Below are 26,401 nucleotides of genomic sequence, written 5' to 3'. Positions count from 1 at the left end.
CTTTTTTTTTTTTTTTTTTTAACACGAAAAATAAAAGAAGATAAAATTAACACAGCGACCGACTTTAAATTAAAAGAAACAGCCGCGGTGATGAGAAGGCAATGCTGCAGAGAAAGAAAGCGTGTCTTCTTGTCTCCGCGGAAATAAACAAACTGAGGATCCTCTCAGGAGATGCGCCCCCTAGTTCGGGCGGGAAGGCACGCGCGCAGGCGCGGTGCAGCACTCGAAAGTTCGAGATCTTCAAGCAAGTTTGCTTTCGAGGCTGTCCGCTGCGGGGCTCCGTCGGTGACGTCACCCATATGTGGGAATATGCTGCCTGCTTGTCCTGGGATAATAAGTGCACATGGCACAAATATGTGCGTTAATAGTGGCATTTTGGTCAATTATGTCCATTCATGGTGCCTAAATGTTGGTGTCCTCTTTATAGAATTGCATCTTTTGTGTCTATGGGAAAATTCTTACTAGAGCTGACTGAACAAGATTAATCTTAGGATCCATCCTGATACCAGCAGAGAGAAAACTGCAAAATGACTTTGGGCATGGTGTTTCAAAAACTTTAACTGTATACTCGGTGTAAGCTGGAAATATATCAACTTAGACAAGTCATAAATGTGAACTGCAAATTTTTCATTACATAACATACTATATATTCTACAATAACATAGTAGATAACTACAAATAAAGATTGGTCCATTCGGTTAGTATGGGTATAAAGTACACAAAGCAAACCTTAACGATATGGATCTTTGGTAAGAGGTTACAGTCTGCTAAGGTGAGTTCATTGCCATCTAGGAAAGGCCGTGTGGAAACTGTGATATCATCGGTACTATAAGCATCAATCTCATCAGGTAAAGGTGAATTCAAATAGTCATCCAGCTTTGTTAGTGCTTTTAGCAAAGATTTTTCCAGACCTAGGAGCAGTAAGGAGAAATGTCTTTAGAAAATGAAACTCGTGATAGCCTTTTTTTCTAATGGTGCTTCCCAAACTTGTTTAACTAAAATCATGTGGGTAAGCTAATGAGAGTTTAATTTTATAGCACACTTCTGAACTTCCCCTCCATGCAGAAGTTATAGCTTCATGGGAAGACAGTCACCATATTAAACAAAAGATTCATCTCTATCAACTTTGTGTAGGCTAGGTAAAATGTATCCTATATCTCTAGAAGATTGAAATCCTACTCTTAAATGAAAGCAAACTAGGAAGACAAGTCACAGCCTTAAGGGGACAATCTATAATTTAGTGCCTCTATATAGGTGCCACAATGGTGCATGTTGATCACTAATTCTATGACAGCATCTTGGAACACCAAACTGTTATAAAATACTAGGCTTAAAGCTGCTCTGGTACATCAAAATTTAAGCATGACCACCTATACCAGGTCAATAATTGGCACAAGTTGGTATGTCTAGGTGGCTACGCAACATGCGGAACAGATAATATTCTGTAAGTTGTATGTGTTGTTTGACAACATGTCCATGGCCTGCCCTTGAACTGCCCATGTGTACGTTGCTCCTGCAGTTTTGTACTTAAGCACTTAGAAGCAACCTTTTTTTAAAAAATTCTTTATTCATTTTTACATCTTTCAACAAGTGTTTCAGAAAATATCATTTGAACTTATACAATATTACTCGATTAGCTTTCATATACAACTTAAATTATAATATTTAAACCCACCCTCCCATCCCTACTATTTCATATATAGAAGAGCATGTTTGAGTGCCAATTAAGATGCCAGTTACATGCACAAGACATATATAATTGCAAGTATCCAGTTATGGAATTGCACTTCCTGTGTATCATCTATCTTTAAAGTTTAAAGGTTAAAGACTTTTACATAAAGACTCATTTTAAGATACAGTTGAGTCAACTATTTTGTTCTGTGTATCCTTTGGCAGAGTCATCTCAACAGCTCTATTCTTGTTTTTGTTGGTTTTAATTTATAAGGCATATCACCAGTAATTGGAAAAATTATAGTAGACTTAACTATACATTCTGGTGGAACTCATTGTGCCATATTTACAAAATGGAAAGAACAATTGCCATACAAAAGGAAATTATAATAATAATGAAAATGAATAAAGAATTATAAAAAAAAAAAAAAAAAAGATTTTGGGTCCATAAACAACTTATTGCAATGATTAGACGCCATTTTTCATTGAAAGTACATTTTTAATATGGGGGGTGGTATAAAGTTTTATTTAAGGTTTAATCAATAGATAAGAATGTAATATTTATACAAAATTTATGATTAAAATATTGGTGGGAAGGGTGGGTCAGGAGGGAATAAATTTATATATATATATTTTTTTATATATCTTTATTTGATTTTTGAATAAGTACAACAATTGTGCTTAACAGGTAACATACGATATTAGTACATCCAATATTTCTGTTAATAAGCAAATTAAATCAAGAAAGCAATACAAAATAAATCCAATTTTCTATTGGGTCAACATAATATTTCAAAGTCCTCAATCATGAGAGAGGGGAAACAGAGAAAAGATCTTCCAGGAAAGATCACATATTATTGTTAGTGAAAGGAAATTAAGTGAAAGAAATTCAAGCGATGTGTATAAATTTAAATGTTGTAATATTGTGCACTTGATATTTGTTTTGTTTTGTTCTATTTCTATCATTTAAATTTCTCCAGAATTCTACTGTTCAACGGCTCCCCCTTCTGCTTCTATTCCTTTCTCTCCTCTCTTCTACCTTCCAAAGTATTTAGATCAATGCTGTCTTGTTAAAATGTTTATTTTATTTTTATTTTTCCTCTAACTCTACTTTTCACTTCTCTATTACCCTCCAGGTACTTTAGTTAGATTGTGAGCCTTCGGGACAGTAAGGGAATTTTTCAAGTACCTTTCTTATTTCTAATCTTAATGTATATTTTCTGTAAACCGCTTAGAACCTAACGGATGTAGCGGTATATAAGAAATAAATTACATTACATTACATTGATGTAAGATGAAAAATGAATAAAGATTTTGAAAAAAAAAAAAAATTTATAAGGCATGTTCCTCTTTTTTTGTTTTGATGGTCTGGAGCAGTGGTCTTCATTGCAAGGCCCGTGAGCTCTCTGAAACTTCTGTGGCGGCCTGTGGAGCCTGTACAAAATATCATCTTTCCCCCCGGTCAGGATCTACTACTTCTACTACTACTATTTATCACTTATATAGTGCTGAAAGACATACGCAGAGCTGTACATTTTGACATTTAATAGACAGATCCTGCAGTTTTTATTTCTAGCGCTAAAGTCCTGCACTCTTCGGGCCAGAGGCAGCATGAATGAAGTAAATGCACTGCATTCGATGGCCCAGAAGCTTTCCCTCCTGTCCCTGCAATAGGAAGCTGTAACAGATGGAAAGTTTCAAGTTTATTTCAAATTTATTATACCGCCCACTCGAACCTTCTAGGCGGTATACAAAAATGCCTTAACAATATACTGATTAAAATATAATTTAGTCTAAAACAAACCAAGTCTAAATTTAGTCTAAAACAAACCAAGCTTCCAGGGCCAAAGGAAGGTGTTTACTTCATTCAAGTTGCCCATGGTCTAAACTTTAAAGAATGCAAGACTGCAGCACTGGAAACAAAACGTGCTGGATCCCAACTGGAGATAGAGGGGTGGAGAAGATGCCAGACCTCTGTGGCAAAAAAGATGGGGAGGAAAAGGGAAGAAGATGCCGGCATCTGTGGCAAGAAAGATGGGGAGGAAAAGGGAAAAAGATGCCGGACCTCTGTGGGAAGAAAGAGGGGGAGGAAAAGGGAAGAAGATGCCAGACCTCTATGGCAAAATAGATGGTGAGGAAAAGGGAAGAAGATGCTGGAAGATAGATGGGGAGGAAAAGCAAAGAAGATGCCGGACCTCTGTGGCAAGAAATATGGGGAGGAAAAGGGAAGAAGGTAAGGGACCTCTGTGGCAAGAAATATGGGGAGGAAAAGGGAAGAAAGGAGAAGGGCAAACAGAGGGAGGAGATGGTACACATAGATAGAGAGAAGAGGAAAGCATGGAAAAGTAAACAGATTGAGAAAGAAGCAGGAAAATGGAAGAAAGTTGAATATTAAAAGTTAATGCCAAAGATGGATGTAAGGCAGAAAGTGAAGGGGAGAAATTCAGCAAATTGATAAAAAGGTCCTGGACACAGTTAAGAGCACAGGCAGGAGGAAGTGCGGACCAGTGGCACAGTAAGGGGTGGTGGGGGGGCAGTATGCATTGGGCACAGTCTTGGTAGGGGCACAGCACCCGTCCTTCTCTCCGCCCTACCCCCTCCCCCGCTCCTTCCCAGCCCCCTCACTGCCGCACGCATGCATGCGCCGCTTCCCTTCCCCCGTACCTCTGTAATATTTCTGGCATAAGCAGGAACCCCCAACCTGCTGTCGAAGGCTCTTCTTCTGGCATCACTTCCTGGACCCACGCCTAGGAAGTGACGTCAGAGGGAGAGCCCACGCAGGTGTGACAGCAAGTTGGGGATTGCTGCTTGCGCCAGGATGGTTACCTCTGTTACTAGGCCACACTGGACTCTTAAAAGATTCTTGTTCCCAAGCACTAAATACCTCCCTCAATGCTTACTTTGAGTGGCCATTCCTTTTCCAAATCTTTATACTTCTGGATCTCTTCAGGGTTGCCACTATGATAGAATGGGCCTTCTCTTATCACAGATATTGCCCAAAGTATCTGTGCCATCATCATGGTCTGACACCATTGGCCACAACTGCATAGCCCTAATCCCAGCTAACCAATGCTTCAATATTGCTATTGCAGTTTTATCTTCAGACTCCACTTGTAATAATCTGATGCAATACATGCTCCTTTTCTTGCCATTCTCCCTCCAATATGGACTGGGATGATTCATCACGGGATGTTTCATTACGGCTGTGATGAAATGGCAGTGCTGAATCATCCCTTTCTGTTGGAGCCACAGACACAAAGGTAGGGAGAGGTGCGGGCAGATCATGGACAGGAAGATGCCGCAATTAATCATCCTCTTCAAAGAGTAGTGAGAGGTGCTGACGAATTGTGGGCAAGGAGGAGAGGGGAGGGAAGAACTAGAGAATCCTGGAATAACCCTTGTGGAGTCCCCCAAAGATCCCCACTATCGCCAACACTCTTCAACTTTTACATAGCCACACTTGGCACATGCTTAGACAAATTAGGGGCCGACGCGTGAGCGGACTGCCGGGCACGATGGACCTCCGGTCTGACCTGACAGGGGCAATTCTTATGTTCTTATACGTCATACAGCTATACAGACGATATAAACATCCATCTGCCTTTCGACCAAATCACCCCCAACACAACAAACAAACAAACTACACATTGCACTAGAAACAGTGTCAAAATGGATGAGAGACCACAAATTAAAACTGAACCAAGACAAAACCAAATTCTTTTTTCTAGAAAGAAATTAAACTCCAACCTTAACAAACCTAGAAATGAACTCCATCACATATCCCTTACAACCCAACCTAAAACTACTGGAATAATGATAGACAAAGGCTGCACCATGTAACTTCAAATCAGCAAAATGGTTCAGAAGGCATTCGCAACCATGCCCAACTTAAGACAAATTTGAAAATACTTCAACAACGAACAATTCAAACTCATAGTACAAATGCTAATCCTAGGACTCCTGGACTACCAGCGTTCTCCCTAGCACTTTTTAGCCGGGTGCTCCGCCTGGCTAATTTAGGTGAGCGCCCGGCTGTCATCTGTCGCGAATCCTGCAGCCACCGAAAGTTCAGCCGCCAAAAGTTTCTGCCTGTCTTTTTTTTTTTTTTTTTTTTATTTATTGAATTTTTCAATTTTTACAATGTTTGAAATTCAAGTGATATAATTAATTACTATATATCATTGTATCTATCATTAATACAACTTAATTTATAAACAGTATATATTATATATAATCAAAAGTTATACATCCCTCCCCTTTTTCCAATTAATGATTCTAAAAATTATACATGTCCCTCCCCTTTTTTATATAAGTATTATAATTGTGCTAAGAAATCTAATCATTAGAATAATTAGTCAATGGTTGCCAAATTTTATTGAAATTATGAATGTTCCCGTGTTGTAATGCTATTACTTTTTCCATTTTGTATATATGACAGACAGAGTTCCACCAGAACGTATAATTTAATTTGGTATAGTCTTTCCAATTCTGAGTTATTTGTTGCATGGCGACTCCTGTCAATATTAATATTAGTTTATTATTGTTTACTGAGATCGGACTCTGAGTTCTCATTGCAGTTCCAAATAATAAATAATAAAAAAAACGGCAGCAAGCGACTTGAACCCGTGCTCTGGGGCTCTAACGGTACCACCATCCGTGCCAGCTTCCCTTCTCTTCCCTCCAAAACCGGAAGTTACGTCCCGGGGGTGAGGTAGGGAAGAGAAGGGAAGCCGGCACGGACGGTGGTACTGTTAGAGCCCCGGAGCATGCAGGAGATAGATCAGCGACGGAGGGAAGTTAAAACTTGCCTTGCTGCTCTTCCTTGCTTTGGACCTTCCTGGCTGCCGGGTCCTGCCTACTTTCTGTTTCCGCAAAGGCAGGACCTGGCAACGAGGTAGGCCCGAAGCTAGCAAGTTGTAAGCTTCTTTCCCTCCCTTCCTTTGATTTGCTGCCCTATCTCCCGCCTTAGCCTGTAGCGAATTTAACCCATAGTCTGGGGACGTGTGGCTGCGTGCGCTCTCCCCATAGGTGTGGTTCACCCTGCACGGGGAAAGGGTCGGGCTAGTAGCAGCAGGTGCTGCTGCCACTGCTTCCTCCTCCTGCCCCCCAGCCACCTCTAAGCGAGTTTTGGGCTGGTTCTGTGCACGGCCCCCACCTCTGGGGTGGCGCTGCTCTCTCCTCTCTTTGCCGCAGGTACCCTCCTGCTGGCGGCGGCATGCCCATGCAACCTACTCCTTTGGGCCCCCTGAGTTGGTTTGCATGGCTGAGGTTACAAAAGGTAACGGCAGAAACCCTGGCCTGGCTATATGGTACACCGTGGGGCACAGTGGCTGAGGGAGGGTAACTGACTTGTTTTTTCTGCCCTGTCGGAAGCAAATCCCCCCTCCAATTTAAGTTATATCGGTTTCACCTCTGATCTGTTGAGCGAACAACTAACTGATAGAGAAACGGTAAGGGCAGACTTTAAAGCTGGCACATAGGACTGCAGTACCACTTTGAACAAACCCAACTCGAATAAAAGAAAAATAAACAATAAAAAGGTTCTTTTGGAAAGGCTGCAGGGTAATTTTTTTTCCATTACCATTTCTGCTTTTGTATTTCATGAAAAGGAGTTTTGATTTTCCAAAAGCCATTGCATAGAAACATAGAAACATAGAAATTGACGGCAGAAAAGGGCTATAGCCCATCGAGTCTGCCCATACCAATGACCCACTCCCTGATTCTTACTCTCCTAGAGATCCCACATGAATATCCCATTTTCTCTTGAAATCTAACACCATCGCTTACCCCCAGTCCATTAAGATATTTTAATGTGTACTGCGTTGACCTTGTAAATAGAATACTATGATGCCATAAATCCAAATAAATAAGCCAATAACAAGATCTGGCCTCTAATGTGTCTAATTTGTCAAGTTTTAATTGCTGTATCTTCAAAATCCTGAAGGGCATAGAGAAGGTAGACAGGGACAGATTCTTCAGACTGTGGGGAACCACAAGTACAAGGGGGCACTCGGAGAAATTGAAAGGGGACAGGTTTAGAACAAACGCTAGGAAGTTCTTTTTTACCCAGAGGGTGGTGGACACATGGAACGCGCTTCCGGAGGTTGTGATAGGCCAGAGCACGCTACAGGGGTTCAAGGAAGGTTTAGATAGGTTCCTAAAGGATAAGGGGATTGAGGGGTACCGATAGAAGTAGAGATAGGTTATAGGAATAGTCAGGGACCACTTCACAGGTCATAGGCCTGATATGCCGCCGCGGGAGTGGACCGCTGGCCGCGATGGACCTCTGGTCTGACCCAGTGGAGGCAACTTCTTATGTTCTTATCTTCTAAGTCCCGTAGGTACATTAATTTATTTAGACTGTTATACACGGTGTTTTTGCCGCTTACCCTTATTATATTTTGTTTATGATGTTGGCTTCTCTTGCACTTTTCCTTGAATGGGTTGGTAATGAGGTGAAGTAGCTCTATATTGAAGGCTAGAAACTACCAGGCCTGGTATGTCACCAGAAAAAAAAAAAAAAAAAAAAAATCATGTATTCCAATCCAATCCAATTCTTAGTCTTGTATACCGGGTCATCCTGACTGAGGGGCTCGATCCGGTTCACACAAAGTTATTGAAAGGACAGGAAAGCAAATAATTGGATAAGAAAGTCATTAATTGCAATCCCTAATTTATCATTTAAAGAATTCTGAAATAGATAGGTCTTTAAAGTTTTCCGAAAGATTATCAGAGAAGGGAAAACTCTAATTTCTCTAGGAAGATCATTCCAGATTTTTACAAATGAAAAAGCCAAAGAATGATAGATCTATGAAGGCAGGACCCGAAGCAAGCAAGAGCAGCAAGCTGCAATCTTCCCTTCGACTCTCTCGTTACCCTATCTTCCGCCTTAGCCGATAGCGAGTTTTGAATGCTGCACTGCTGATGGGTGTGTGAGACAGGGGAGGGGGAAGAGAAATGCTGCTGCTGCACCCAATTGGGGGGAGAGAAGGAAGGAGGGAGAAGGAAGACCAGAGAAGCGAGAGGAGAGGAAAGAGAGATGCCAAGACCATGGGAGGGAGGGAAAGGAAATACCAGACCACAGAGGGGTGAAGGAGAGATTCAGGGCATGGGGGGGGGGGTTAAGAGACGGATGCCAGACCATGGGAAAGGCAGGAAGGAGGGAGGGAAAGAAAGGAAGGAGAGGGGATGCCAGATAATGGAGGGTAGGAGAAGATGGAAGGAGAGGAGAGAGATGCCAAGACATGGGGGGAGGGAAGGGGATAGAGATGCCAAATCATGGGGTTGAGTGGGAAGAAAGGACGGAAAGGAGAAGAGAGAGATGTCGGAGCACAGGGGAGGGGGTGAAGCTGAAATGAATCATGTACAAAGAAGAGAAAGGGTACAGGATATACAGTTTATTGAAGGGACATAGAAAGAAGGGACATAGAAAGAAGGAAGATGCCATATGGAAGAGAGAGAGAGGGTGAACGATGGATGGAAGGGGTAGAGAGAGAGAGAGGGCAGAGGCTGGAAGGGGCAAAGAGAGAGGGCAGTTGTTGCATAGAAGGGAGAGAGGACAAACGCTGAATAGAAAGAGAAGATGATTAAAGCAGAAATGACAAAAGGTAGAAAGAATTTTTTTGTTGCTTTACATAGAATCAAGTAGTATTGCAACTGTATGGATAAAAGTTTATAAATAGGAAATGGAAATAAGGCAGTTTTTTCTGGACTAAACCCCTTTGCTCAGGTCAGGATAGGATACCATAACAGCAGTATACTGTACTGTTTTGAAGAAACATTTGGCCTCTGAAACCTAATTGAAAAATGGATTAGTCCAATAAAATGGTATTTTCTTATTTCTCGTTATTTGTTTTATTTATATTTGTTAATTTGTAAAGTTGTGATTGTTATGTATCACCTTTTTCAAATTTACATCTACTGTCTTTATATTTTGCACAGTATTAGGGGACATGTGTCACTGTTTTTGTGGTGTTGCATTGTATGTAGAATCTGGTTTCTTGGCAGTTCAGTTTATTTTGTCTACATATTTCTATTTTTAGTTTGTGATTATTCCATATTGGGCAAGTGTGTATGAAAAGAACACAGTTTTCTTTTAGCATTGACTGTACAGGATCAATTTACTGTACAGGATCTGGCTTGTTTAGCTTTACAACGGGCTCAGTCTTGGGCCCGATCCTCTTCAACATATTTGTAGGAGATCTGACTCAGGGGCTTCAGAGTAAAATCACATTATTCGCCGATGACGCCAAACTATGCAACATAGTATGTAAGAGCACTTTGCCAGACAGTATGACGCAGGACCTATTTCTATTGGAACATTGGTCCTCGACTTTGCAGCTAAGCTTCAATGCTAAAAAATGTAAGGTCATGCACCTTGGCAACGGAAATCCGTGCAGAACTTACACACTAAATGGTGAGACCTTAGCTAGGACCAAGGCGGAACGTGATTTGGGGGTGATCATTAGTGAAGATATGAAGACTGCCAATCAAGTGGAGAAGGCTTCATCAAAGGCAAGACAAATGATGGGTTGTATCCATAGAAGTTTTATTAGCCGGAAGTCCGAAGTTATAATGCCGTTGTACAGATCCATGGTGAGGCCTCATCTGGAATATTGTGTACAATTCTGGAGGCCACATTACCAAAAAGATGTGCTGAGAATTGAGTCGGTTCAATGAATGGCTACCAGGATGGTCTCGGGACTCAAAGATCTCCCGTATGAGGAAAGGCTGAATAAATTGCAGCTATACTCACATCACGGGCCATATTGAGGTGGAGGATGATATTTTCTTTCTTAAAGGTCTCTCGGCCACAAGAGGGCATCCGCTGAAAATCAGGGGTGGGAAATTTCATGGCGACATCAGGAAGTTCTTCTTCACCGAAAGGGTAGTTGATCATTGGAACGAACTTCCACTTCAGGTGATTGAGGCCAGCAGTGTGCCAGATTTTAAAAGGAAATGGGATACACATGTGGGATCTCTAGGGGGGTAAAATCAAGGGGGGTGGGTCATTAGAGTGGGCAGACTTGATGGGCTATTGCCCTTTTCTGCCGTCATCTTCTATGTTTCTATGTTTCTAATGTGTTTGTTGGTGTTCTAGTACTCACTGCAGTGTTTAAGATGCTGCCTTTTCCTAGGTGCATCTTTATTGTGCGACTGATGGAGTATTACTAAAAATAACTTTTTTATATTGAGGAGGGGGTTGTTAAAAAGAGCACAGTTACTTACTGTAACAGGTGCTATCCAGAGACAGCAGGCAGATATTCTCACATGTGGGTGACGTCATCCACGGAGCCCCGACGCGGACAGCTTTTCAAGCAAACTTGATTGACGATTTCAAGTTTGCTAGTGCTGCACCACGCATGTGTGTGCCTTCCCGCTCCACTAGAGGGCACATCCTCTCCTCGTGGTCTTCAGTTCAGATAGCCAGCAAAGAAGCCAACCCCGGGGAGGTGGGAGGGTTACGAGAATATCTGCCTGCTGTCCCTGGATAACACCTGTTACAGTAAGTAACTGTGCTTTATCCCAGGACAAGCAGGCAGCATATTCTCACATGTGGGTGACCTTCAAGCTAACCAAAAAAGGGACGGAGGGAAGTTGGCAATTTAAGAAAACAGATTACGCAAAACTGACTGGCCAAACCGGCCGTCGCTCCTGGACAAAGTATCCAGGCAATAGTGTGAGGTGAAGGTATGAACCGAATGACCAAGTGGCAGCCTAGCAGATCTCCAATTGGCGTGGACCTGAGGAAAGCGACAGAAGCCGCCATCGCTCAGGACCTTATGTCCGTGACCCGACCATGCAGCGAGAGACCAGCCTGAGCATAGCAGAAGGAAATACAAGCAGCCAACCAGTTGGACAAGGTGTGCTTGGAAACAGGACGTCCCAACAGAATAGGATCAAAAGACAAGAACAACTGAGGAACCTTCCGATGAGAATGGGTGCATTGGAGATAGAACGCCAACGCCTTCTTACAGTCAAGAGTATGAAGCGCCACCTCCCCAGGATGAGAGTGGAGCTTCGGAAAAAACACCGGAAGAACGATAGACTGATTAAGGTGAAAATCTGACACCACCTTAGGCAAGAACTTGGGATGAGTGCGCAGGACCACTTTGTCATGGTGAAAAACAGTAAAAGGTGGGTCCGCAACCAAAGCCTGCAGCTCACTAACCCTGCAAGCATACGTAAGCGCAAGCAGGAAGATTACCTTCCAAGTAAGGAACTTCAGATGAGCTTTGTCCATGGGCTCAAAAGGAGGTTCATCAATTGAGCGAGGACTACATTGAAATCCCAAACCACTGGGGGAGGCTTGAGTGGAGGATGGACATTCAAGAGCCCCAGCATGAAACGAGAAACCAAGGAGTGGACAGACAGCGACTGCCCATCACTGCTGATGGATGGCGGCAATCGCACTAAGATGGACACGGACCAAGTTGGTCTTGAGGTCAGACCGAGACAAATGAAGCAAATAATCCAAAACCGAAGACAAAGAAGCAGACAAAGGTTCCACCTGATTCGAAGCACACCACGTGGCGAATCGAGTCCACTTCTGGGCATAACACTGCCTAGTAGAAGTTTTCCGAGAAGCTTCCAGAACATCCCTCACCGACTGGGAAAACTCGAAGGAAGGAGTCAGGTGGAAAGGAACCAAGCTGTCAGATGTAGAGACTGCAGATTGGAATGCAACAGCGAACCCCGACTCTTGAGACAGCAGAGAAGGAAACACAGGCAGAAGCAGAGGATCCCTGACACTGAGTTGAAGGAGCAGGGAAAACCAGGGCTGCTGAGGCCACCGAAGAGCTATTAGAATCATGGAGGCACGGGCCGATTTGAGATGGACAAGCGTCTTTAGAATCAACGGGAAGGGAGGAAACGCATACAGGAACCTGCCCGTCCAATCCAAAAGGAACGCATCGGCCTCGAGACGGTCCTGGGAATACATCCTGGAGCAGAAAAGAGGCAGCTTGTGATTGAGGGGAGAAGCGAATAGATCTATCTGCGGTGTCCCCCACCGAAGGAACACCTGACGCAGAGTCTGGGAGTGAAGAGACCATTCGTGCGGCTGCACGAGGCGGCTCAACTTGTCCGCTAGGCAGTTTCGCTCACCCTGGATATAAACCACACAAATAAAGACATTGTGGCGCAACGCCCAATTCCAAAGGCGCAGAGCCTCCTTGCAGAGGGACAGGGAACCCGTACCTCCCTGTTTGTTGATGTAATACATCGCCACCTGGTTGTCCGTGTGTACCAGGACCACCTGATCGTGAAGTAAATGGCGAAAGGCCACTACCTAATTGTAAATGGCCCGAAGCTCCAGCACGTTGATGTGGCAACGCCGGTCCGCACTCAACCAAAGGCCCTGCATATGCAGATTGTCGAGATGCACCCCCCAAGCATACGCCGAGGAGTCCGTTGTCAGGACACGGCGATGCGGAGGAGCAAGAAAGAGCAACCCTCTGGAAAGATTGGACGAGGTGGTCCACCAACGGAGCGAGCATCTCAAGGAAGGGGTCACCGCAATGCAATGAGAAGCGGGATTCTGATCCTGTCGCCACTGAGAGGCCAGAGTCTATGAGGGACCCTGAGATGGAGGCGTGCGATACGGCGTGACATGCACCGGTGGAGGCCATGTGACCCAAGAGGACCATCATCTGCTTGGCCGGAACCGTTAGCCTGCAGGGAAACCTGCTTGCTCAGCCGCCACTAACGTGGCCTGCCGAAGAGGAGGCAGGAATGAGCGGAGGCACGAATCGTCTCCAGCACGGCCCCGATGAACTGTAGGGATTGAGAGGGGCATAGCTGGGACTTTGGGAAGTTTACCTTTGAACCCCAGACTCTGAAGGAATGTAATACTGTCGGGTTGCTGAGATAATCCCCTAGCTCGACAGGGCTTTGATCAGCCAGTCGTCGAGGTAGGGGAAGACCTGAAGGCCCCAGAACCGTAGGGCCGCCGCCACCACCACGAGACACTTCATGAAGACTCGTGGGGACGAAGCGAGCCCAAACAGGAGGACCCTGTATTGGAGATGCAGATCTCCCACCTGAAAACGAAGGAACCGGAGACAAGATGGATGCAACCAGAACATGAGTGTAAGCGACCTTCAGATCGAGGGAGCATAACCAGTTCCCCTCGTCGAGCAAGGGATACAGAAAGGGAAGAGAGAGCATCCGGAACTTCTCCCGAACGAGGAACTTGTTGATGCCTCCGGAGGTCCAGAATCAGCCGGGACCAGGAAGTACTTGGAATAAAACTCCAGCCCCTCTGGGGAGGGGGGAACCACCTCCACCGCCACGAAGGCGAAGAAGCGCCCGGGCCTCCAGAAGGAGCAAGGGGGGCTGGCGTCCGATTGAAAAGAGACCCGCCGGGGAGGACTGTCTGGCGGCAATTCCCGAAAGTTCAAGGAATACCCCTCCCTGACCACGGTCAGGACCCAAGCGTCCGAGGTAATATGAGCCCAGAGTGGAACAAAAGGCTCGGAGATGGCCTCTGATGGGAAGGGGGGCAGAAACCATCGTGGAGGAGGGCCAGCCCCCATCTGCTCAGCTCGTCAAAAAGACGGCGCCGGCTTAGACACCGCCGAGGTCTGAGGCTTCGGAGCAGTCTGCTGTTGCTCGCGAGGAGGCGGGAGTAGACTTTTGCGGGTACTACCTGGGCGGAAGCCGATAGGCCTTAGAAGGAGTGGATTTCGGCTTAGGCCGCACCAAAGCAGCGAAGGAACGCTCGTGCTCCAAGAGGCGCTTAGTGGCCGCCTCGATCGAGTCATCGAAAAGCTCATTCCCCAAACAGGGCAGATTGGCCAAGTGGTCCTGCAGGTTGGGGTCCATGTCCATGATGCGGAGCCACGCCAACCGGCACATGGCCACCGCAAAGGCGGAAACCCGGGAGGAAAGCTCAAAAGCATCATAAGCTGCATGGAAAAGACGCAACCGAAGCTGAGAAAGAATGTCCACCAATTGCTCAAACTCCGCCTGGCAAGAGGCGGGCAAGTCACCCTGAAAGGCGGGCAGGGACTTGACCAAGACCTTAAGGTACGATGTAAAGGTGAAAGTATAGTTCAAGACCCTGTTGGTCATCATAGAATTTTGGTAGAGACGCCTGCCAAATTTGTCCATGGCCGCGGAGACCCGGGAGGGATGGGACTTCCAAAGCGAGGACTCCACCAACAGAGACTGTTGGGACAGTTGAGCCTTTTCAAATCCCGGGCAGGGGACGGATTCCATTTTGGACGGAATAGCTGGAACTGCATAGGGGGTTTCCAAGTTCCGGAAGAAAGATTGGCGCAAGACCGGGTTCAATGGGAGCCGCAGAGACTCCCGCGGAGGACAAGGCAGGTCCATCTCCGCCAGAAACTCCTTGGTATACTTGGAGTCGGCCTGGAGATCAAGGTCCAGTGCCCTCCCCATATGCTGCGCAAACCTCGTGAAGGAAGCGGGGCGACCCTCGAATTGACCCCAGGGGGGGTGGTTGAACGAGACCGAGGCGCCACCGAAAAGGAGGAAGAAGCCTCCTGAGAATAATGAGGCGACTGATCAGTATCCCCGCGGCTGAACCCCAGGACGCCCCACTAAGGGAACGCGGCGGGGTCGAGGACAGGCGGCGCTTCGGGAACCCCCGAGGCGAAGACCCCGGGGTCCGAGGCACTGCGGCCCGCTGACGCCAAGGAGACAAGCCCAGGAAACAAGCGGGAAAACCCCTTGAAGTCGGGGCCTCCCGGACCGGAACCCCGGACCGGGAAGGCGACTTGAACTGAGAGGGCTCTCCAGGTTTCAGGTTGGAGAGGGACAACTCCGAAACCCGGAGAGCTCTCTCAGTGTGACCCCGCCTCAGGGAAGAGTCCCGGGGGCACTTCGCCGAACATCGAGACGGGGTCGAGGCACGCTCTGACCGGCGCCTCGACCTCGGGCGCCCCGAGGGCGAGGAACGCCCTGAGGCGAGGAGTCCAAGGATGAAAGGCGCCGAGACCGATGCACCTTGCCCCCAGAGGCGTTGACGCGACACTCAGGCTGATCCAGCACACGGGAGGTCGAGGCCGGGGTCAAATAGGCCAAAGCCGAGTTAAGCTCCGAGGGGATCATAGCCCTTAATATCTCCTGAAACACGGGCACCGAAAGTATCGAGGGCATATCGGATGCAGCAGTGCATTCCACCGAGGACGACCTCGAAGATGAGTATTCCCTAGAGGTGGAAGCACGCTTCGAGGGCTTGGCCAGTCTTGACGAGGCCGGTGGAAGGGCACCCCCACCATGAATGGCTGGAGACTCCGAGGTTGGCTTCCTTGCCAGCGCTGACCCTGAAGAGGAAGAAAGAGGGGACTTACCCGGAGCCAAGGTCCTTGCCGGGGTCGAGCCCTTCGGGGCCGAGGTCTTCGAGGCCGACGTCAAGGCCGGGGCCGAGGTCGAGACCGGCGCCGAAGCCAGGGACGGATTCACAGCAAACAGTTCAGCCATGCGGGCCCGACAACATCGCAGAGCACAATTCTGAAAAGTAGCACACCTGGGGCAAGCGTCGGTTGGATGGTCAGCCCCCAGGCACAGGATACACCACCGATGTGGGTCGGTGATTGACAACAGCCGACCGCACTGGGTGCGCTTCTTAAACCCGGTAAGGGGCTGGGACATAGAGAAAAAAACTGGCCGCAGCCGAGCGAGGCCAGGCGGCCATGGCAAACCGGGAGGCCCCGGATGCCGAAGTCACGGAAGTTGTCGCACACCCGGTACAGGCTGGTCAGAATGGCAATCGGGACGTGCGCAAGACTCCAAAATCCAGACGTGCCTTGCTCAGGTGAAAAGCCCTGCTGCTGGTTCAATATCAGCTAATATATAAAGAAAACCAGTTAGCTGAATGTTCAATGAGAAATAGAACTGCTTTATTTGACAGTAGCGTGGAAACCAACACTGTAGCTACTGTTCTCAAAGTCCACATTCAAAGAATAGCAAGTTCAAAGCAAAACCAAAATACAGCTCAAAGGAAATGGCTAATAAGACAGCCAAAGTCTGAGCAGCCCTTTTCTTCAGGGTTTATCACTGCTAGTCTTAATTGGCTCTTAGTCCCAGACAAGGAAACCCATAATTGAAAAGGTAAGTCAATTTACTTATTTCAGCATACTGAGGTAGCCTGGAATTGTACAGGCTTTTCCCTGCCAGTTCAGGTAAGCTGGCAGGGGTGAGGAGTTGCTGAATCCACTTTGAAAAAAACTTGCCAGAAAATGGCCCCACAATCCCAACCCAGGATCTTTTGTGGATTCAATCTCCTAACTCCCATTAACCTCAATCAGTAGCAAATTCTTCTTTTCACATGAGGGAAAAACAAAATCCCCACATTCAAAACCACAGTTCACAGTCCTTCCCTAATTGAAGAGAGTTTTTCAGGAGTGAAGCCTTTAACAATGCTTCCCACTCACAAGCAGTTAGCACAAGTCCCAAACAAAATGCAGTGCAAAAAAAACCACAAAGAGAAACCATGGGAATTTCCTCAGGCTCCCAGGTAAGGTCCATAGGTTCCTCAGTCTGTAGACCATCAAGCAGACTTGGCAGAGACGGCTCATCCAGGTCTCTCATCTCAACCTCATTCTCGGTTTGGAACCTGGCTATGAGTCTCCTTCCAGAGCTGGATCCAGACTGCCTTTACTCAGCTTGCTCTGCTCTATTTGTCCAGCCTTCAGAGAGCCACGCCCTACTCTGTATGGGGGTTGGGCAGCCTGGTTCTGAGCTTTCTGCTCTTTTTCTATTAGCCTAAGCAGATGGGGGCTGGGCTGGATAGGAGCTTGTCTCCTATGGGAAGTTTTAACAGGAGCAGCTCTAGGTTTAGAGAACCTTATGCTCTCCTCTGGTTTCCACTTCTCCCAGACCTCTTGTTCTAGGGCGCCCTTGCCAATGACAGAGCTCTGGGAACTGTTTGAAGGAGGGCTGCTGTACTGGTCTGCTCTCCTAACAGTCGGGGATTTTTGTCCCTTCTCTGGCACAAACCTAACTCTAGAGGGCCGGGTTTGTGACAAAGTCAAAACTTTTTTTTTTTTAAAGATAAAACCCGAAGGCAAAAGGGCGCACAGCGACTCCGAGGTAAAAACAAAAAAGCTGCGATGCTAGAAAGGCACTTTAATACGGAGAGAAAAACTACAGGGCTTTCTGGCTCCGCGGAAAACTAAGAACTGAAGACCACGAGGAGGGGGTGCGCCTTTAGTGGATCGGGAAGGCAAACACATGCGTGGTGCAGCATTAGCAAACTTGAAATCTTCAATCAAGTTTGCTTGAAAAGCTGTCCGCGTCGGGGCTCCGTGGATGACGTCACCCACACGTGAGAATATGCTGCCTGCTTGTCCTGGGATAATGATCAGTACTGGCTGTCATTTATACTAGGTACGCCACTAGATTTAATGACCCTAATCTAACCACCAAATTTCCGCATCCCGCCCCACCCGGCTACTTTTTCATGCCACTCGGCTGGAAAAAATTCTGGGGAGAATACTGACTACTGTAACATACTTTACCTGTCCTGCCCACCAACATGCTAAAACAATTACAAACAGTCCAAAATACAGCCCTAAGACTAAAATACTAGCTGAATTACTTCAGCTTTCCAAGACTCACATTGGCTCCCAGTACAAGCATGCATACAACATGAATTCTACTGCACCCTATTCAAAGCCCTAAATGGAAATGGACCAAGCTATCTGAACAACCGCCTAATCAGGAAAAATACATCCAGACCAAGGAGAACTCAAGCACACTTTACCCACCCCCCAATCAAAGGCATGCAAAGCAAAAAAATATATGACGGTCTACTAGCCACCAGATCAGCAAAAATAGACCATCACCTCTCAAATCTGCTGACCATGACGCCCAAATACAAAACATTCAGGAAAGAACTGAAAACCATACTATTCAAGAAAATTTGTCAAATGATATAACCAAACCGTATCAACCCTTCCCAGATCCCAACGCATACTATAGTTATTAACCTTGTAATCTCCCTGGGAATGCCCAGGCTAATTTCTTGTTGTAAATCGCCTAGAACTGAAAGGTATTGGTGGGATAGAAGACACCAATGTGTAACTTTTGGGGGGAGTGGAGAAATTGCCTAAGAAGTGTCAGATCGCAAATCATCCCCTTCTGGGAGAGGTGCTGCAGATAGTGGACAGGGAGGAGAGGGGGAGGGAAGAATTTTTGGAAGGTGTGGGGGAGCATCGCTCCCCCCCCCCAATAATGCAATCAGCCTGAGATTCCAGCCCTGCTGTAGCTTCCAGACCCATCGAATCTTCACAGCCATTTCATCACAGGATGACGGTTCAGTGCTGAACTGGTTGTGATGAAACGTCCTAGCCCTCTCTAATAATGAGGTTGGTGCCACTAATGTTACAACCTAAATCTTCTTTTTTTTTTCAAATTCTTTATTCATTTTTCCATCATGCATCAAGTACACAATATTACATCAGTTAAAACTTGTATATATCACTTGAATTTCTTTCTAATGTCATCTTACATACATAAAATTATACCCTCCCCACCCTCCCTTCTAATATATATATTTTAATCAAAAATATCATATAAATATTAAATTCTTATCTATTTATTAAACCTTTAATAAAACTTAATACCACCCCCTCCCCCTATGTATAAATGTACTTTCAGTGGAAAAAGGTGTCTAATCATTGCAATATTTTGTCAATGGCCCCCAAATCTTTTTAAAATTATTATAATTCCCTTTTTGTATGGCAATTGTTCTTTCCATTTTGTAAATGTGGCATAACGAATTCCACCAAAAGGTATAGTTAAGTCTACTGTAATTTTTCCAATTACTGGTGATATGTTGTATGGCAACTCCTGTCATAATCAATAAAAGTTTGTAAGTACAAGTGATATGTGAAAATTGTTTGTATTATGTTTAATTCACTTGTTGTAAGAATTCAAAAATGAATAAATAAAAAATTTTTTAAAAAAATAAAAGTTTATTATTGCTTGATGAAATTTGACATTTTGTTCTCATTGACATACCGAACATAATTGTATCATATGATAATGCTACATGGTTTTCTAGTAAACAGTTAATTTGAGACCAAATTGATTTCCAAAAGGCCATGATACAGGGACAATAAAATATTAAATGATCCAAAGTCCCTGCTTCCAGATTACAATCCTAAGTCTTCTTAAAATAGATGCAGATTCTGGGCCATGAGAAACATCTCCATCTCATACCTGCCTTGAATGTCTGCCTCTTCTCCCTCAACATGCACTTCCAGTTTGCTCCTAAGCACATCATAATATAATCTGGGTTTCCTCTTCCCACACCTGCAGTCATTTGTGAGATCCCTCAGACAATTTTGTGATCAATATGCTCTGGCATGTCCCTACTGAAATCTAATTTCTAGGGACCCCATCTCTGGTATCTTTGTATGATTTATGCATAATTCCTCAAGCAAAGAAACAATGAATTTTATTATGTACAATAAATGCCTGAATTTAGCAATGTAAAACTAGAATCAAATTTCAAATATTTTACTTTAAATGATCACATATTCACACTTTTAAATTAATTTCAACTACTACTAAGTTCGAAAAAATATTGATGTCATTTAACTTACTTTCAATAGTATCTTTTCTGGTGTTCTTTATGTAAGCAGAAAATTTTGCAAACACATCATTTCCAGCTGAACTAGATTCTGGGTATTTTGGTGCAAGCCTGCGGTACCTGAAAAAGGTAAACATAAGTCTTTGAATATCACATGAATTACAACATAATTCTGCTTCTAGTTTAGATATTGAGAATTTATAAAAGGTAATTACTCTACAATAAAGAAAGATTATGTTTTTACTTAGATAATCTTCTTTCTTGAAAATGTGTCCAATAGTTCTGAACTGTAAGGTTATGCATCTGAACCCGCAAGTTGCTTGCAGAATGCTGTCAATCATCTTTGAACTCTGCCTCCTTCCCAGGCAGCTGTTGCTGCCCCTCAGTTTGTACAAAGCAATCAAAGAATACTGTAATAACAGACATAATTTTAAGGAAGGAAACAGGGGAAAATCACCAACACTACAGTTCTGATCAAGACAGATATCAAAACTATGTGCAACCTGCACTAATATTATATAGAATACGGAGCTACTCGCATGTCCTGCTATCAAGCAGAGAATTAGACCAGATCTTACTTGCGTGTTGTGTTTTGGTTGGTTTTTTTAGCTTATCTGAGAGACAGAGAAGTCTCCAAAGCCAGACTGATCCCAAGGCAGAAGGCAGATGAAGCCTACTTACAGGGCAGGGCTTCAGGATTACTAGACACATCTACAAGAAAGATTATCGAGGTAAGAACCTAGTCTTTCTTTCTAGTGCAATGTGTCTAGTAGTTCTGAACTGTAGGGACATACCAAAGCAGTCCCCTAAGTCTAGGGCGGGACCACTGAGACTGCCTTCAAAAACAGAGGTCTAACACCGAAATGGGATTGTGGAATCCCGCAGAGATCTCCCTCAGACTCATGGGACTCTTGCAGGGATGGAACCAGGGTTCCCGAGGCCTGGAAAGAGAAATTAGTATAAGGTCAGACAAAATGGAGAAACTGGGACCAAGATGATGGAAAAACAAAATGTCCCACCAGCTACAGCAAGGGAGTTGTTCATTTTGAGGGGGGCTAAGCTCAAAGTGGGAGGCCCAGCACCCTCTCATGGTTATGCCACCAATTGTGTTTAGTACAAAATGAAGTACTTGCTGAGTTTGTTTTGGGTTTCCAGTTCAGTTTGTGCACATTTTTCTTATGCAACCATTGTCCTGAAAAGTGCCTCTCTCAATTCTGCTTTAAATGATTTTGATGCTGTATTGTTTGATTCTTTACTCACTGCTACATTAAAAACCATTTATGGATCTTGGAAGGACCTCTCACAAGTCACCTATGCCAGATGGTGGAACCAGATTTGTTTGCTCTACAGCAGGGGTAGGGAACATCCGGTCCTCGAGAGCCATATTCCAGTCGGGTTTCAGGATTTCCCCAATGAATATGCATTGAAAGTAGTGCATGCAAATAGATCTCATGCATATTCATTGGGGAAATCCTGAAAACCCGACTGGAATATGGCTCTCGAGGACCGGAGTTCCCTATCCCTGCTCTACAGATATGAGCTTTATATTGCCAAAAAATCCAACTCTTATTTCTTTTAACAAGAAATGGTCGACCCTACAGTCACATGACCTAATGTTTATTCTAATTCTTTCCAGTGATGTATGCATCTCTTATTTCTGTTCAATGCTACCATGTTTCCCCGAAAATAAGATCTACCCTGAAAATAAGCCCTGGCAGGATTTTCGGGGTAGGTCTTAATATAAGCCCTACCCCCAAAATAAGGCTTAGTCCCGGGATTCGCCGGCAGTTTCCCTTCCCTCCCTCCCATCCCTTGTGCAGCAGAACCCTTGAGAGAGCACCCCTTCCCTCCCCCCTGAGCACCCGCCACGCAGCTGAATCCCCACCCTTTCCTCCCTCCCATCAGAACACAGCCGCGAGCCCTACTTACCTCTCTAAGCAGTGTCGGGCCGGTAGCACTCTAACAGGCTGCTTCGGCCTCCTAATAACTTGCTTTCACCAAAAGAGTTTTGTTTGCATGATACTATACAGTAATATTATTCCATCATTCAAAATAACCCATTACCTTGGAGATGCTAGTTTTTCTTCTAAAAATTCCTCAATTTTATTCACATCAGTTTTTACTTCTCCATCAAAAGTCATAAATGGAGGGTTTGTTCCAGGAGCCAGATTCTGTAAGTCTGCAGGTTTTCTGAGTTCAAAATTTAAATGAGAGAATTTGTAGGTGCTGAATTAATGTAGCTCTCATTTCTCAAATTTTACAGTCACATTATTTAGCATTATTTCTATTGAAAGAGGGTTTTATACCACTATTACATGCACTATTACATCTTTCATGAAAGATATACTACAATGAACTAGAGATGCTATTATAAGCTTCTGTACATAAGATTTTATAATTTTGCAATTTTTGCTAGTATTTTATACAGGCTTATTGCAATTCAATTAATGCTGTTTGTCAATTGTAGGACGCCTAGTTTTATACCCATTTTCGACCACAGAAATGTCGAAGTCCAAAATGTCCAAACCCAGACCATTTAGATGTAGGAGGGGCCAGCATTGTAATAGACTGGCACATAAACATGACAATAGAGAAGTGGGACACCCTAGAGCAGTGGTTCCCAACTCTGTCCTGCAGGACCACCAGCCAGTCAGGTTTTCAGGCTAGCCCTAATGAATATACATGAGAGCGATTTGCATATAATGGAGATGACAGGCATGTAAATCTGCCTCATGCATATTCATTGGGGCTAGCCTGAAAACCTGACTGGCTGGTGGTCCTCCAGGGCAGGGTAGGGAACCACTGCCCTAGAGGACACTGCTATGAACTTCACATAAAGGGTGCCAGATCTACATTTCACCATAACCCCCTTATAATTTAGGGTGAGCCCCCCAAACCAACTATACTCACCTACCACCCCAATAGCCCTTATGGCTACAGGTGTAGAGTAGGGTTTTGGTGTAATGATTAGAGTGTCTTATGGGAATGGGTCCTCTTCTCTATGGTTCACTAACTCACCCACCAAGTTACTTAAGACACCTGTGTGATGCTCTACTAGACTTTCCCATACCAAGTGTTACTGTTCTAGAAACAGGTATGTACTGTTTCATTGAGATCTTTATGGGGTAGGAGGGGATTAGTAACTACCAGGGTAGTGTGGAGAGGGGGGGTCATTACTAATCCCTCCAGTGGTCATCTGCTAAGTTTGGGTACCTTTGTGGCACTTAAATGTTTCTAAAACAAGTCTAGCCCAAAATGTCTAAGTTCAATCTAGGATGTCCTGGGAAAGGTTCAATTATCACTGCAAGACGTCCAAGTCTAACCCGCCCAAAAGCCTGCTCATAACACACCTCCAAACATGCCTTTGGAACTCTGGATGTACAGCAGGCAAAACGCCTCGCAAAATGTCCAGAAATTCAGCTTTGAAAATCATCACTTGGATGTACAAGTACCGACTTATGATGGTTTTTTGGACGTCTTTAATTTTTGATTATAGGCCCCATATTCTATAATAGCATTTAAGTGCCCAGGTACCATAATAGAATAATAGCATAATATGGTATTGATGTGATTTACTTTTACATGCTTGAAGTTACACATATGTGAGAAATAATGTCTTGTTTGTCATCAGAGAAAACCAAATATTTCAAACACTTGACTGCTGCAAGACTTGGATTGAGAAACTGCCCTGCATGTATGTGATTCTACCCTGGTCCTAATACTGAAGGGATAAGCCCAGATAAAGAAACTTGCTGTCCAGGACCCAGTGTCCTGCATTTCTTTTTAAAATTCAGACTGCAGGTACATTAGCTTACCTCTTCAAGTCCACTGTGGTAACATTAAATATAACACCTTTCAGCCATAGAATCATAAAGAGTCGTTGAGAAAATGGACAATTTCCAATGCTTTCCCCATCACTGCCAGCCTGCAATACAAACGAAAGGTTGCATTTATCTAACATACTACAAGCTGTTTTCATGCACAATCATGTGGTGGATAAAGCACTTTTCGTTAGGAACGTATGCTAATATGTTGTTCATCTATTTCCCCCTTCTCTCTTTCTCTTATTTATTCATTTTTATAAACCACATAATTTTGCATAGTACTCAATGCAATGTACAGCATAAAAAACACATTATTCATTACAAATAACATTAAAATACTGAATACAAGGGAGTGCTGAAAAGTTCTCAGCCCAACCAACCAACTTCCTAAATTCTGAGCGTCATTTTGCCACTGTAGCTACAAAGAGTGTTATCATATTTTGTTAAGTACCAATTTGCAGAAACAAAATTCTATGTTTTTGACATTGTTTCAGATAACATAACATAACATAAAAGCAATTTCTAGACTGCATAACTGTTAAGTTCTCTGCAGTTAACAAAAGATTAAATAATAAAACTACAATTGAATGAAAAGAACCTGAAAGTTAGCGGTTAGTTACACAAGAATTTGGAGAATAAGTTGTTTTTTTTTTTTTAAATTTAATACATTTACAATATCATAAAGATATCAAGAAATAAAGGTTTCCATACAAAATTTTCAATACAACAAACCATACAACAAACAATCCTTTACAAGCCCACTAAAAGGGGAAAACATGTTTCTTATTTATCAACTAAATTTAAAGGAAAAACAAAGAAATGGGTTGAATTCCAAAGAAAGAATGAAAAAGAAAGAAAAGGAAAAGAAAAAGAAATCTCACTTCTGTTCACGAGCTAACAAAAATTGTTGCAATTGAATGGGATCCCAAAAAACGAATTCAGTATCTTGTATCTTAACCAGACATTTACAAGGAAACTTTAAGTAGAATGATGCTTCAAGTGGCAGAGGAAATGTGCTTCGGAAGCCAATGGCAGCCTGCTAAGTTCACTCTATAGTGAGTCAGGTCATGAATTTCTGAGATCTCACCACTGCAAAGATTATACATTTTGAGTGAAGGTTCAGTCTTACCACTTTTTTTGTATTTGACAAATAATGAATTATGATATTTAATTATTAATAATTTCACCCCACATTTTTGGAATCTTGCCAGGTACTTGTGACATGCATTGGTCATTGTTGGAAATAGTATATTGGGCTTAATTGGCTTCCAGTCTGTCTCAGTATGGCAACTCTTATGTTTTTATGGCATACAGAAAAAAGCAAGGGAAGAATGGAGGAAAAGAGAAAAGTGAGCAGGCAAGGAGAGAGAGTAGGGGAAGATTGAATGGGGAGTCAAAAGATGTGAGGGAATAGTAGACAAAATATAGAAGAAAAAGCAGGGAGAAGAGAGCAGAAGGGAAAACACGAGAGATTGGACTGGAGAAGGAAGGAAAAGTACAGGGAGGAAAGTGGAGAGGGAGATAATGTTCTGATTACATTACAGTAGAGATTTCTATTCCATCATTGCCTTGCATCATTAAGACCTCCCCTTCCCATCCTCACAGAACTTGAATAACTGTACACAACTCTCCCCCATTTCTGGGTCCCACACACATAGCAACTGTAGTATCCCCCATGTACATGCTCTGTTTCCCACAAACCCTTCATGTCAACTATTTTCACCAAGCTCCCTACCCTGCAGATGTTTCTCCCAAGCAACTGCAAGACACACACATAAATTGTAATACACACATACACGGAAACCATAAAATGCACTGTTTTAAGCTATCATGCAATTCTACACTTGTTTAGTTCTTTAATGGTCCAACTTTTTTTTTAATTAGCAGAATCCAGTGAGATCACTATAAATTACAATAGTATCCTATATGCCTTTGGACAAAAATGTATTTAGAACAAACTATTTTTTTCCTTTACAAAGCTCACCTTCACAAAAAGCTCTATGTCTGGAAATAAGCTTCCCTTCTGTCTTGAGCATGTGTCAGTCATGGAGCCAACAAGCATATTATTTGTAGCAGCTAATTCTTGACCTCTGCAATTTAAGCTTCAGAAATGTACCTGAACTTCACAGACTTAAATCTCTTCTTGCTGCTTCACTTTCTCCAATCTGCAGGTACTGCTGTAATCTGGGTATGTTGTAACAAGTAAAAACTCAGCTCTGCAAAATTCAATGGTGTTTCTATGAAACACTCTAAGAAGGGAACAAAACTTTGGAGAGATTGGCTGAACTGGCACTGTATGTGGGATACAACAAATGCCTTGTAGGTGGAAGGAATGTTTGTA

The 26,401-nt window shown here is 44.0% G+C and overlaps 1 protein-coding gene across 1 annotated transcript in view; it reads right to left on the bottom strand.

Annotated features, from left to right (window-relative positions):
* CLIC6 (chloride intracellular channel 6) overlaps window positions 1–26,182 on the bottom strand; it is a 47,682-nt gene extending 21,500 nt beyond the window's left edge. The window contains 5 exon segments of the mRNA XM_033949568.1: window positions 730–911; window positions 20,250–20,356; window positions 22,301–22,426; window positions 24,052–24,161; window positions 26,045–26,182. Coding sequence (XP_033805459.1) covers window positions 730–911; window positions 20,250–20,356; window positions 22,301–22,426; window positions 24,052–24,161; window positions 26,045–26,122 — 603 coding nt within the window. The 5' untranslated portion in view covers window positions 26,123–26,182.
* Window positions 26,183–26,401: the final 219 nt, after the last annotated feature.

The sequence above is a fragment of the Geotrypetes seraphini genome, chromosome 6, assembly GCF_902459505.1.
Source record: "Geotrypetes seraphini chromosome 6, aGeoSer1.1, whole genome shotgun sequence".
Taxonomy (NCBI): Eukaryota; Metazoa; Chordata; class Amphibia; order Gymnophiona; family Dermophiidae; genus Geotrypetes; species Geotrypetes seraphini.
Note: the sequence above shows the minus strand (reverse complement) of the source record. Positions and strands in the feature narration are given on the sequence as shown.